The sequence below is a fragment of the Phyllostomus hastatus genome, unplaced genomic scaffold, assembly GCF_019186645.2.
Source record: "Phyllostomus hastatus isolate PE091 unplaced genomic scaffold, TTU_PhHast_1.1 phas_contig_38, whole genome shotgun sequence".
In the NCBI taxonomy this organism is placed as follows: Eukaryota; Metazoa; Chordata; class Mammalia; order Chiroptera; family Phyllostomidae; genus Phyllostomus; species Phyllostomus hastatus.
This window is the reverse complement of record NW_025333869.1, coordinates 7,558,919-7,571,772: the sequence shown is the minus strand read 5'-3', so window position 1 is coordinate 7,571,772 and position 12,854 is coordinate 7,558,919. Positions and strand designations below refer to the sequence as shown.

At 42.6% G+C, this 12,854-nt stretch overlaps 1 protein-coding gene across 1 annotated transcript in view; it reads left to right on the top strand.

Moving 5' to 3' along the window:
- CHAT (choline O-acetyltransferase) overlaps positions 1-8,151 on the top strand; it is a 72,424-nt gene extending 64,273 nt beyond the window's left edge. The window contains exons 14-15 of the mRNA XM_045842234.1: positions 5,911-6,048; positions 7,778-8,151. Of these exons, the coding sequence (XP_045698190.1) occupies positions 5,911-6,048; positions 7,778-8,047 (408 nt within the window). The 3' untranslated portion in view covers positions 8,048-8,151. The remainder of the gene's footprint in view (positions 1-5,910; positions 6,049-7,777) is intronic.
- Positions 8,152-12,854: the final 4,703 nt, after the last annotated feature.

Sequence of the window (12,854 nt, the reverse complement as noted above, 5' to 3'; positions counted from 1 at the left end):
ACCAACTGAGCCACACACGCCAGGCCAGCAAAGAAATTTCTTAAGTCACAAATACACTAGGAAAAAGAGAATAGAAAAGGAGGTGACAGCAAAGTTTCAGAGCTGAAAAGTAAAATAGGTGACAACTAATTTAGCAGATCTGAGGAAGCTAAAACCCAAGAAAATCATGAGGGAGGTTCAGAAAGCTAATGAACTATATTGCAGGACCTCAGACATTGGAGGGTCCCACCACATGTAGGGGTACACCTGGCCAAGAGGGACACATAGGTAGATACACTTTGCTGCCTTGCAAAAGCAAAACAAGGACAACAACAAATTTAAAAACAAAAAACAACAAGAACTGCCATAAAATCAAACTGTATGGAAGCCCAACAACCAAGGAAGTAAAGAAGAAATATTCATACGGACTGGTAGGGGGTGGGTAGAGATGAGCAGCAGGGGTGGAGAGGATGCTTGGCAAGGTGGCAGTTGGAGGACTATGTGGGAAAGGTGGTAGCTGGTGGTCTCACATTTGTGTGCAGATAAACTGGGAGGAACAACTGGGGAGAAAGATAGACCGTCCAACCCAGAGTTCCAGTCTGGGAAAAGAAAACCTCAAAAGCTCTGGCTGTAAAAAGTTGTGGGGATTGCAGCAGTGGGAGAAACTCCCAGCCTCATAGGAGAGTTCATTGGAGAAACCCATAGGGTCCTAGGATGCACACAAGCACATCCACCTGGGAATCAGCACCAGAAGGGCCCAATTTGCTTCTGGACAGCAGAGGGAGTCACTAAAAGCCAGTGGAGAGCCGAGAAAGTGGCATTGTTCCCTTTGACCCTTCCCACACATACAGTGTCACAATGCAGTGATATAGGCTGTCCTGCCCAGGTGAATACCTAAGGATCCACCCCTTACAATGTATCCGATGTGCCAAGACAAAGAGATATGGCCCAAATGAAAGGACAGATCAAAACTCCAGAAAAACAACTAAGCAGCAAAGAGATAACCAACCTATCAGATGCAGACTTGAAAGCACTAGTAATCAAGATGTTCACAGAGATGGTTGAGTATGGTCACAAAATAGAGGAAAAGGTGAAGGCTATGCAAAGTGAAATAAAGAAAAATATACAGGGAACCAACAGTGAAGGGAAGGAAACCAGAACTCAAATCAACCATTTGGAGCAAAAGGAAGAAATAAACTCTCATCCAGAACAGAATGAAGAAACAAGAATTCAAAAAAGTGAGAAAAGGCTGAGGAAACTCTGGGACAACTTTAAATGTTCCAACATCTGAATCATAGGGGTGCCAGAAGGAGAAGAGGAAGAGCAAGAAACTGAAAACTTATTTGAAAAAATAATGGAGAACCTTCCCTGTCTGGCAAAAGAAATAGGCTTCCAGAAAGTCCAGGAAGCTCAGAGAGTCCCAAAGAAGTTGGACCCAAGGAAGCACACACCAAGGCAGGTCAAAATCACATTACCCAAGATTAAAGATAAGGAGAGACTCTTAAAAGTAGCAAGAGAAAGGGAAACAGTTACCTGCAAAGGAGTTCCCATTAGTCTGTCAGCTGATTTCTCAAAAGAAACCTTGCAGGCAAGAAGGGGCTGGAAAGAAGTATTTGAGGTCATGAAAGGCAAGGACCCCCATCCAAAATTACTCTACCCCACAAAGCTATCATTTAGAATTGAAGGTCAGATAAAGTGTTTTCCAGATAAGGTCAAGTTAAAGGAGTTCATCATCACCTAGCCCTTATTATATGAAATGTTAAAGGGACCTCTCTAAGAAAAAGAAAAAGATCAAAACTATGAACTGTGAAATGACAACAAACAACTATCAACAACTGAACCTAAAAAAAAAAACAACAACAAGCAAACAACTAGAGCAGGAACAGTATCACAGAAATGTAGATCACATGGAGGGTTGTCAAAGAGAGGGGGTGGGGAGAGAATCGGGGAAGAAGTACAGGGAATAAGAAGCATAAATGATAGGTACAAAATAGACAGGGTAAGATATAGTATAGGAAATGGAGAAGCCAAAGAACTTATATGTATGACCCATGTACATGAGCTAAGGTGGCGGAAATGCTGGTGGGAGGCAGGGTGCATGGTGGAGAGGGGAATAAAGGTGAGAAAGAATGGACAATTGTAATAGCATAATCAGTAAAATATACTTTTAAAAAAGTAGGGGTTCATGTGGTGCTGAAGAGGATTGGTTGATTTATATAAGAAACAGACTTCCAGTTCCCCTCCACCGCCCCACACAGCCAGGCTAGTACCTTCCTCTTCCCCAAGGGTAAACTAGAAGCTTAGCTTCTGGATAGGCCGAAGAAGTACTCTACATTTGGGGACACCGGGTACATCTGAGGGAGTGGATATTTTCCTCAAAATAGAGGATTAGTCAACGTTGGCTTACCTAATAATAAACCCTCTAGCCATTCAGCTCCAGGTACACTGCTAACCACTTTTATTACCACCTCTCCCCAAGCAGATTAAAGGGTTTCTTTGTGGTAAAACTGATCTGGCTAAGAGAATAGAGACACAGATACTGACAGTGGGGGTCCCAATGAAAAACCCAGCTAGCTCACTTCACAGGAAAGTCTACCAGTTGACAAACATATTCTCACTCTTCTACTCATATTATCAGTGCTTTATTCTTAAGTATAAATGGATGGCCATAAATCATCATACATTGAGGAGAGCTGCTAACAGAAAAGTTTAAAACCAGTACAAACAATTTTGTGTAATTTTAAAAGTAACTTAAAACACAAATTGAATGAAAACAATGCAGGAAACAGGACTCGTTAGAACTATAAATGAAATCTGAAAGATAAGTGATATTATTGCATTCATAAATAAAAATAAAATTTTATTTCTTTTTCAATAAATAAAAATATCTCAGGGAAAATATGGTGGAAATGTAATCGGACTTCTCAACAGCATCACTGGAAGGCGGAATATGATGGAGCAATGCTTTCAAATTCTAAAGGATACATAATTTTTAACACATATTCCATACCCAGCCAAACTATCACCAAGTTTGAAAAAAGAATAAGGATATTTTCAGACAGATAAGATTTCAAAATTTTTACTTATTAGGCTCTGTTTCTTGTAAAGCTATTGGAGGATGTAGACCACTAAAGTAAGAATAAAACAAAAAAGAAAAATAAAAGTTAGAGGATCCAAAAATAACAAGATCAATACAAGAGGCAGAGAAAGAGGATGATGATAGTAAAGGGAGATTCCAAGTTGACAGCTGTTCAGCAGTCCATAGAAGAGCAAGAATTGAGAAGAGAAATGAACCTGATAATTTTCAGATATATTTCAACTGAGAGAAGTTTTATACTTCTGGCTGAGCATTTAGGAATCAACTAGTTATAGATATATAGAAAGCTCAGCAAGTGGGAAAAATCATAATTTAAAAGTTGTCAATTCTAGGGAAAACAAAAAAAGTTGAGTAAGAAAGGAAATCTAATCACAATACACTAAGGACTCATCTGTGAATAACTGAATAATTATAATCATGTAAACACTGAATGTTGATTAAGCAACAAAGAGTTAAAATGTAACTATTGGGAAGGTGGGAGAGTGCAAGTGTATTGGGGGAGCAGTGGTACCAAAGAGTTAAAGTTCATCTTCTATCATAAGATTATAGGTAAAACAAAAAATACAGTAATGATTATCAAAGCATGTTATTTAGAAGTAAGAAAGTAAAAGTTGAAAGTGTTCTGGGTGGTTGTCTCTGTGGAGTGGGAATCAATGCTGATAAGGCAACATAAGCCTTTGGTTTATTTGGGTTTTTAAACTATATAAATAGATAACTTGGATAATTAAATGTTTAGGAAAAAAATTTAGAAAACTATTCTTCAAAGCATTGCCACAAGGTTATTTTGTGTTAACTGCTTTAAGTTGACTCTATCTAAAAAAATAAATAGAGTATGGGGAGAGGAGAGCTATGACGATGTTTTATAAGTAAATCTGGTGCTTGGTTGGCCATGAAGGGTAAGGGACAAGGGAAAGGATCAAGGAAACCTGCAAATATCTAGCAAATATATTTGGTAGTGGTGATAAAGAAAGGAAATTACAGTGAAGGAGTAAATGTTGTCCAGACCCCTATCACATTTTTCCACAGCACCATATGGTTTCCTTCATAGCACTTACCTCAGTTTTGATCATAAGTTTCTGTGAATGATTAGTTAATATCTGCCTTTCACCACACACAAGGCTCCAATGAGGGTTGATCTAGGACTTCTTTGTTCTCTGTTGTCTTTCCAGTGCCCAGCAACATCAGGCACATAGTAGGCATTCAATTAAGATTGATGATGTGTCATTTTACTCATTACTACTCATGGTTCTAATCCAAACAATCTGTTAAACCAATGCAAGTTGTCACATTGTCAGTTCAGAGAGAGTGAAAACAGGGGTGGGTTGGCTTCTTTTACAGATCCACAGAAATCAGCAATTAAACAGAGTTAAACAGAGAAATTAGAAGTGAACTCTACTTCATAGATGGTCTCAGTTCTTCCCTTGTCCTAACGGGGCAAGACTAAAGAGAGCTGTGGTTTCCCTCACTGATGTGGCTCAGTCAGCTGGAGCATCATCCTGTACACTGAAAGGCTGCAGGTTTGATTCCCAGTCAGGGCATATACCAGGGTTGCAGGTTTGATCCCAGGTTGTGAGGCCAAGAGAGGCAACCAATCAATGTTTCCCTCTCACACTGATGTTTCTCTCTCTCTTTTAAAAATGTCCTCAGGTGAAGATTGAAAAATAATAATAATAAAGTCAGCTGTGGTTGTATAACATGCCTTTTCAGCCTATAATTGGGTGCATTTAGAGAGACTAGAGCGTCTGAGCCATCTTTATGCATTCGTTCCCAACTGAAAGACAATAGCTGTCAAAATCTCCAAATGTGCTTTGTAAATCTGAGCAAAGTTCACTGTGATGGGAGGTTTCCTCATATGTGGGGCTTTAACAGTTGGGGAGGGCATTCCACAACAGTTACAACTGCCCTGAGGGTGACCCAGAGGTTATCACTGTAGGCCAGAGGTGGACCCCATGCCTACATCAGCCCCCCCAAAATTGTCCCAAATAAACATGTAATCCAAGCAAAACCAGCATGTGTCCTATACATGCAGCCTAAAGTGGGAAAGATATAGAATATGTGCCCTGACCCACGGACCCACTTTCAGCCACACCACCACACTGAGTGCCTCCTACATAGAGATTCTGGAGCTCCCACTGCTATTATCTTATCCTTTGATGATAGCTTGTGATAAGAAGGAAAACAACCTTTCTCCATTTAAAGAGCTTTTTCCTTAAAAATATCAGCTGGACCTCTGCTAAGATGTCTACTTTCTGTCTGAAAATGATTTCTTAGATTTTGAATCCAGTTGAATTGAATTGATTTTGAGCCCATGAAATAGCAGCCAAGATTCAGGAACACCCTCTATCCTCACTCCTAGGGCTCTGGCTGGAGGATCAAGTGTTGGTTATGGTGAGAGTCTGCCCAGTGGCAGCCTAGGGCACCCCTCACCATGTTTGTGTAGGGCTTGGCAGTCCCTGGGCCCAGCACTTGTCCTCCCCAGACTCCTTCACTATCTGAGAAGGTTCTGAGGATGGCTCGGCAACTCTGCTCCTTTCACTTATAGCACTAAGTGGTCATACATGGTACACATCAGTAGTGACCATGGGAGGGACTCATGTTAGAATGAAGCTAGATCTGGACTCATCCTGTGCACATAACAAATGCACAAGGGCCTAAGGAGCAGAGCCACATGTTAAAGTGGTCAGTTCTGGGCTCCCTCCCATGCACACTGTTTGCAGCAAGCACTGAGAAACTATGGTCACTGGAGTCACCATTAGCACTGTAAACTGGAAAGGAAGGCAGGAGGTATAAGGAGCCCACATCTCATTTACTATTCTTTGTTCCTTACTACCTAGGCCATAACAGGGATGGCTATTGACAACCACCTGCTGGGATTGCGGGAGCTGGCCCGAGAAATGTGCAAGGAGCTACCTGAGATATTCACGGATGAAACATACTTGATGAGCAATCAATTTGTCCTCTCCACCAGCCAGGTACATGTAGCCCTATTGCGACCATCACCTAAGAAGCCACTTAGTGTAACCAGTGGGCTTTCTGTAGAGCTCAGTGAATATGGCCCACTGGTTGGATTTCAGAAAGTCCTGTATCTACATCTCATGAGCTCTGCAACCTGCAAAATGACCTAAATGGCCAGAGAACTGGTTTTCATCTTCTAAGTGGGAGTAATCACAAACATGACTTTAGTAGAGGTGGACAGGACAGGAAAGCACCCATCCTGGTGCCCTAACCATTATGTTTACTCTCTGTCAATGTTACCTCTGAAGCCTGACAGGCCTAGAATGAAGTCCTGACTCAACTATATGCATTGATGTAGGTAGAAAGCCCAGCCCAGTGCCTGGTATGACAGGGTCCTCCAAGCAGGCCACGGCCATTATAAGGGTCCAGTGACCAACAGTAGGTGATTGGCTGCCAGCCCAGCATCTCCTAACCAGCCCCACAGGCTTGTTCTGTTGGAGGCCTGCTGTCACAAAGACAGAATGAAATCCATTAGAGAAAGGCAGCAGTTTAGGAAAGAAAGTACCACTCCCTCGCTGCCCCAATATGTCAGTTTCCTAAACTCCACCTCATCTGTGAAAGGCTGGACATCGGCAATAAAAGGAACTCATAAAATTGTGTTTGAGGATAAAAGTCCTCTCAGTAATTTGATTTTCTTATTACAGCAGTGAGCTCACAAACATGACTAAATGGGGGCAGAACACAACATAAATTCTTCAGGAAACCATCCATGGGCAAAAAGTGCTTTGGAATGGCTTTATGGCCTTTGGCTGTTGCATGGCAAATTTATCTGACAATGAGGTGACTCTATTAGCAAGACTAGTGGTTTGTTCTGCCCCATTGAAACAACCAGTGTCATTTCTGAAGGCCTGAGTACACAGTGCCAGAAACCTATGGGTTTAAAACAAACCTACCCTGCACCTGACCCAAAATGTGTTCTATTTTCTCCCTAAGACCAGCTAATAAAATTAATTGGAGTGCAGTGGTTTGGGGTTCTTTGTTTCAACTGGAAATAAACATTTATGACTTAAATGCCTTCAGAAACAATTTTCTGGGTTTGTGATCTGGATTACAAAATATCGGTGCTCTGAATTCAAAACATATCAGGTATATAACTAAAACTCCAATTGATGGCAAACTTCAAAATACCCAGTGCCTGGTAATTGTGCATGACCAGACTGGGGGGAAAAAAATCAGACCAGCCAGGCAATGCTGACAGTAATTAAGGATATGGGGGAAACTGACAGAGGAGACAGGCCAGATTTCCTCCAGTTCATAAATTTCTCCCTCTGGAAAGACATTGAACCATTGGGTGTCACCAGGGTGCCATTTACTAAATTACTCTGATTGCCTCAGTGCCTCAAATGGCCCCCAGGTGAAGGAGAGACTCAGCTGAGACCCAGCAGCAGTTGAATTTGGGAGCTTCTGACTCCACAAGAAGAGCAGATTTCACACCAGGGAATGGCTTATGACCCTCTTCTCCTCATATCATGCAGTTAGATGGGTTTGTCATTATGACTCTGGGTGTGGCCATCTATGCTGAAGCAGTTAGTTGATTTGTTTAATTCAGTCAAATGCCCAGGTGGAAAATAGTCAGAGAAGCAAATATTCCATTGAGGCCCCCAGATTGTTAGAACATATTTCATTCTGGCAGGCTCACACGTTGCATTTCAGAACAATCAGCTCCTGATCTGTCCTCTCCTGCAGGTGCCCACAGCCATGGAGATGTTTTGCTGCTATGGGCCAGTCGTGCCCGAAGGGTATGGTGCCTGCTACAACCCCCAGCCTGAAAGCATTCTTTTCTGCATCTCAAGCTTCCACAGCTGCAAAGAAACCTCTTCTCCCAAGTTTGCAAAAGCTGTAGAAGAAAGCCTGACTGAAATGAAAGACCTCTGCAGTCTGCCTCAGTCTGCTGCAGGCAAGCCACTGGTGACAAAAGAAAAAGCAACAAGGCCCAGCCAGTGCCACCAACCTTGACTCCTACCACTGCATATCACCTCCCCAAATCCAGCATTCTGCAGCTGCCAGACCCTGCTGAACCCCTGCTTTCAACCCTCACCCTAGCTTTCTGCAGCTCCTCTGTCCCCAGGGCCAAACACACAGACCAAAGGGGGACATCACACAAAGTCGAATGTCTGGAAGAAACTGTCTCTCATTAGGCATGAAATTGTCATTGGTTGTAGAGCTGCCTTCTGGCCTGTGCACTGATAAAATTGGTGATAAGAAAATCAGACCAGCCCGGTTCAGAAGTGGCTGGGGTGAATTGGGGAAATGCACACTGACTTCCCTTCACCACCTTGGAAGCTTAATGTTGGTATTTGCTTCCCTGAGAGGACCTAGAATGTCTAGGTCACATTTTTGGCCAACAGAAGAATGAATCACCTTATTAAGTGCAATGTACCTAATGAATCATGAGGAAAGAGTCTAACTCTAAGTCATTACCTCTTTTCTTTTGGGGAGGAGTAGGGGGATTCGTTTTTAGATTCAAACAGTCTAATCATTCAAAGTGGCCTGTGCTGAGCCATACAGTTCTATAAGCTCTTACTCACCTATACACACAGAACCCAAGTTAATTTAATATATAGTGACCTGGACCCACAAATGCATTACACCTTTCACTTCCCAGGGACAGCTTTCAATTGAACTCATAAAATCTGATATGGCTATACTGGAAAGGGAAAAAAACTTGTCTGTCATTGCTTTGGAGTACTTGCTGCTCTCTGCTTCCCCAGGGGCCTCAGGGACAATCCCTGTTGAATAAACAGTGTAGCCCAGGGCAAGCAGTGGAGATGGAGGGAGGACCAGCACACTTCCCCAAGGAACCTGCCACTTTTGTTTTTTCTGGCTGCTTTCTTACTCCCCTTCACACAAAAAAGTGCCCATAGGTGACCTGCCTTTTAGAGGAGAGGAGAGACGGTTGCATTGAGAATGTTGTTGTTGATTTGTTTTATTTACCTTTAAGAGATGCTTTTAAGAATACTGTTGTGATGTTAATTTCAGGAAATGATCTCAGTGGCCCAAGTAGGACATCCTTGGACAGATGGGTGGGTGTCTTTATGTGAGGGATGTTGTCCAGGGATTAGAACTTAAACCTACATGGAGGAGCCCAGAGCAGGACTCTCCTATGGCCTTAGGGGCTGTGGGATAGCTGGCCAGGAGGGAGTACAGCCACATCCAGAGCCAACCCTGATGGAGGGCAGACAGTCCACAGAGCCATAGTTGGAATTGTCCTGAGAGGCTTTGATCATTGAAGAGATCTTCCCACTGGGGCATGTTTTTATGGGAAACCTAAAGGACAAAGAAGTAGGAAAGCAGCCAGAAAAACCAAATAGCACATAGCTGAGGCTGCCTCTTTCTGACCAGAGGAACTGCAGAGTTCAGCTCTCATAACTTCGGGTTCCTGGGTGGGAGTGGCAGAGTCCTGAAAAAGTCATCCCCATTCCTGCCCCACCCCCACCCATCCTGCTGTGTTCTGTGACATTCTGAGCACTCCACCCTGGCCCAGGGATGCTGCACCTGTCCCTTCATTGGGTCACTCTGTATGCTGTCTGCCTTTGACCTGTTTTGAAGCAGGTAGGGTAGAGATGGGAGCAGGCATTTTTACCTTTCCTTAGCTCTTCAAAAATACACGCAGTCCCAAGCAGTCAATTCCCTGAGACCCTGGTTTTAGATTGTGGACTTCTATTGAATAACCCTAGAGATTCCAGCACTGACCATCAAAGTCATTGGTCTGTAGGTCCTTGCTCTGGCTCTCAGACATCCATCTTCCTGTGCTCCTTGGGAAGTGGCAGCCCAAGAGTCTCGAGAATGTCTGGGAACTGCTGTCCACCTGATATAAGTTGACCCAAAGCCACTTGTCTGTCCTCCTCACCCAATGACCATAGTGCAGATCTGAGTTCTTTTCTGGTTTCACTCCAGGAATTTCTGGGCAGGTAGAGAGCTCTGGATTTGGGGTCAGGGAGCCCTACTGACTTTGGCCAAGAGACTCATCAAATGGGGACAAGAATGTCCCAACCTTGTGAGGCTGTGAAGATTGCCTTACATATGTAAAGGCCTTGCTCAAACAGATGGGCATTGGCTCCCACTTTCAGGATGTTGTTTCCCCAGTGGGCACCATGCAAGTGGTCTTTATTTCAAACATTTTATACCAATTTGACAGAACCAAACTCACATCTGCCATTTTATGAGTATAGGGAAAGGAAACTAACTCTGTATGTTCAGATATTAACCATGCATTGTGAGGGCTTTGAGAAGTTTGATGCTGATGTGTGGCAGGAGGGATACCTCCTCTCTTAGAGGAAGGGAATGGAAGCTGGTCTTCTCCCTCCATGCACAGGTGGGTGCACAGACTCTTTATGGAAAAGCGACACTGAGCCATGGCCATGGGCATCTCTGTGGGGACCCTAATAAAGGAGACTGCCCCAAAGAGATGGAAAATGAAACTTGAGACAGTCATTTGGGGATAGTGCTGCATAATAAAAATGTATGTGGCCACCTTACAATACTGCTATGTTGCCAAAATATATAGTTATTTGAGTTCTATTTTTATAAAATAGTTTCAGATTTATGGTGATATGTACATGAGCATTTATAGCCATTCCATTCTAAGTTATAGTTTTGTGCTTTAAAGAAATATATATATGACTAAAGAACTGTATATTAAAAACACTATATTCAAATTATTTAAAGACTGTAAGTCTGTATTCAATAAAAAGTAATGCCAAGAAAGATGGTGTTGGCCATTATTTCTACCCAGAAATGCTATTAAAATTTTGGTATAAATTCTGTGATCTGGGTCAACAATTCATTTGCCTTTATTTGAGATGTGTTAGCAGCAGTGGTGAATGTCTTTAGATACAGGGACCAAAAGAGAAAGGGGAAGAAGAAACATTAAATCTCTAGTGTGTGGTACACCACCATGGGGTGGGGGTGAGGGGCAGAGAATCTTCACAGTGTGTTTATGGTAAGGTTGATAGAGAGCTGGGTGTAGATTTAGGTATCTCCATTTAAGCCTGCACAAACATGCACAGCAAGAATGGAGTGGAGGGAAAAGCACCAGACTCAGAGGTAGGATGCCTAAAATATGAACCCAGCTCTACCTGTAACTTAACCATGAACTTTTGGGATGTTATTTCACCTGTATAACCTTGAGTTTACTAATCTGTAAAATGTGGATGTTGATATCAGCACTATCCACTTCTAGGGTTGTGGTAAAATGACATAAGATGGGAATTTATGAAGACTTAGGAAGTGATATTTAAAAAAAACTAGCATTCTTATTGCAGGTTCACAGATACCTGTGCACACAGGTTCCCTCAGCCAGCATGGCCAAAAGATCATTCCAAGCTGCAAGACTGGCTACACAGCCACAATAATCACAGAACTAGAATGGAAATTCCTCCAAATAGAAACCAAATGCTTTTCAATCAGAGCCTAAAAAGAACCTCCAAATGTATGATTTGTGTGATTAGGATATGGAAAAGGCATTATTCAAAAAGATAAGGGTTAAGAATGTCCCATGGGGAATGGAAGGGTTAGGAAGTTTCAGGATCCACGTAATGTGGGTTTGCTCTTATCACATATGAGGTCTGTCCAGAAAAAGTCCAGCCATTGTTAATACAATGAGAATGGTTTGCATGACATCAATGGAACCTGGTAGCCAAGGAGAGTGAACTGGAATGTGTGTAGGTAAACAATGACAACTTCACTATACTAGTCAGTGACAGTGGTAGACACTGTTGAGTGGGCATGTGTACTATGTGGCCATTCCATTCAAAATGGGTGAGTAGAGCAATAAATCTACACCAAATTTTGCATTAGGCTTGAACGTTCCTCCATGGAAATTATTTGGATGACCCAGAAGGCTTTTGGGGATGATGCAATGAGTGCAACACAAATAAAGGTGTGACACAAATGGTTCAAGGGTGGTCAAAAATCTGTTGAAAGTGATCCATGTTCTGGAAGCCCAACAACAAGTAGAATACCTGAGAATGTTGAACGTGTATGGGCTGCAATCAGCAAAGATCAGCAACTGACAGTGCGATAACTAGAAGCTGATCTGGGGATTCCAAAAACTACTGTGTCTAAGATTTTGGCACAAAATCTTGGCATGAAATGTGTCATGGCAAAATTTGTTCTACATCTTCTGCTATCAGAGCAGAAAGAACATTATGCTGCAGTTGCTAATGACTTGATTCAACCCGCTACCAATGAACCAGATTTCCTCAAGGAGGTCATAACTAGAGATGAATTGTGGGTCTATGGCTACGATCTAGAAACAAAGGCCTAGTAATCTCAATGGAGGTCACGTGGTTCTCCACTCCCAAAGAAGGCATGGCAAAGTTGCCGCAAGACCAAGACCATGTTAACTGTGTGTGTGTGTTTTTATAGATTTTATTTTTATTTATTTTTATAGAGGGAAGGGAGGGAGAGAGAGAGAGAAACATCAATGTGCAGTTGCTGGGGACCTGGCCTGCAACCCAGGCATGTGCCCTGACTGGGAATCGAACGTGCAACACTTTGGTTCACAGCGTTAACTGTGTTTTTGATTGAGAAGGTGTTGTCAATCATGAGTATGCCATTCCAGGCCAAACAATTGATGAATACTAGCTCAATGTTCTTCATCAGATGAGAGATGCAACATGACAAAAATGGCCTCAGCTAGAGGCAACTGGTGATTGGCAGCTTCAACATGACAACATACCTCTCATGTATCACATCTTGTGCAGAGTTTTCTGGTGAAATATCAAATCACCCAGGTGAGTAAGGCCCCCTGCAGCTCAGA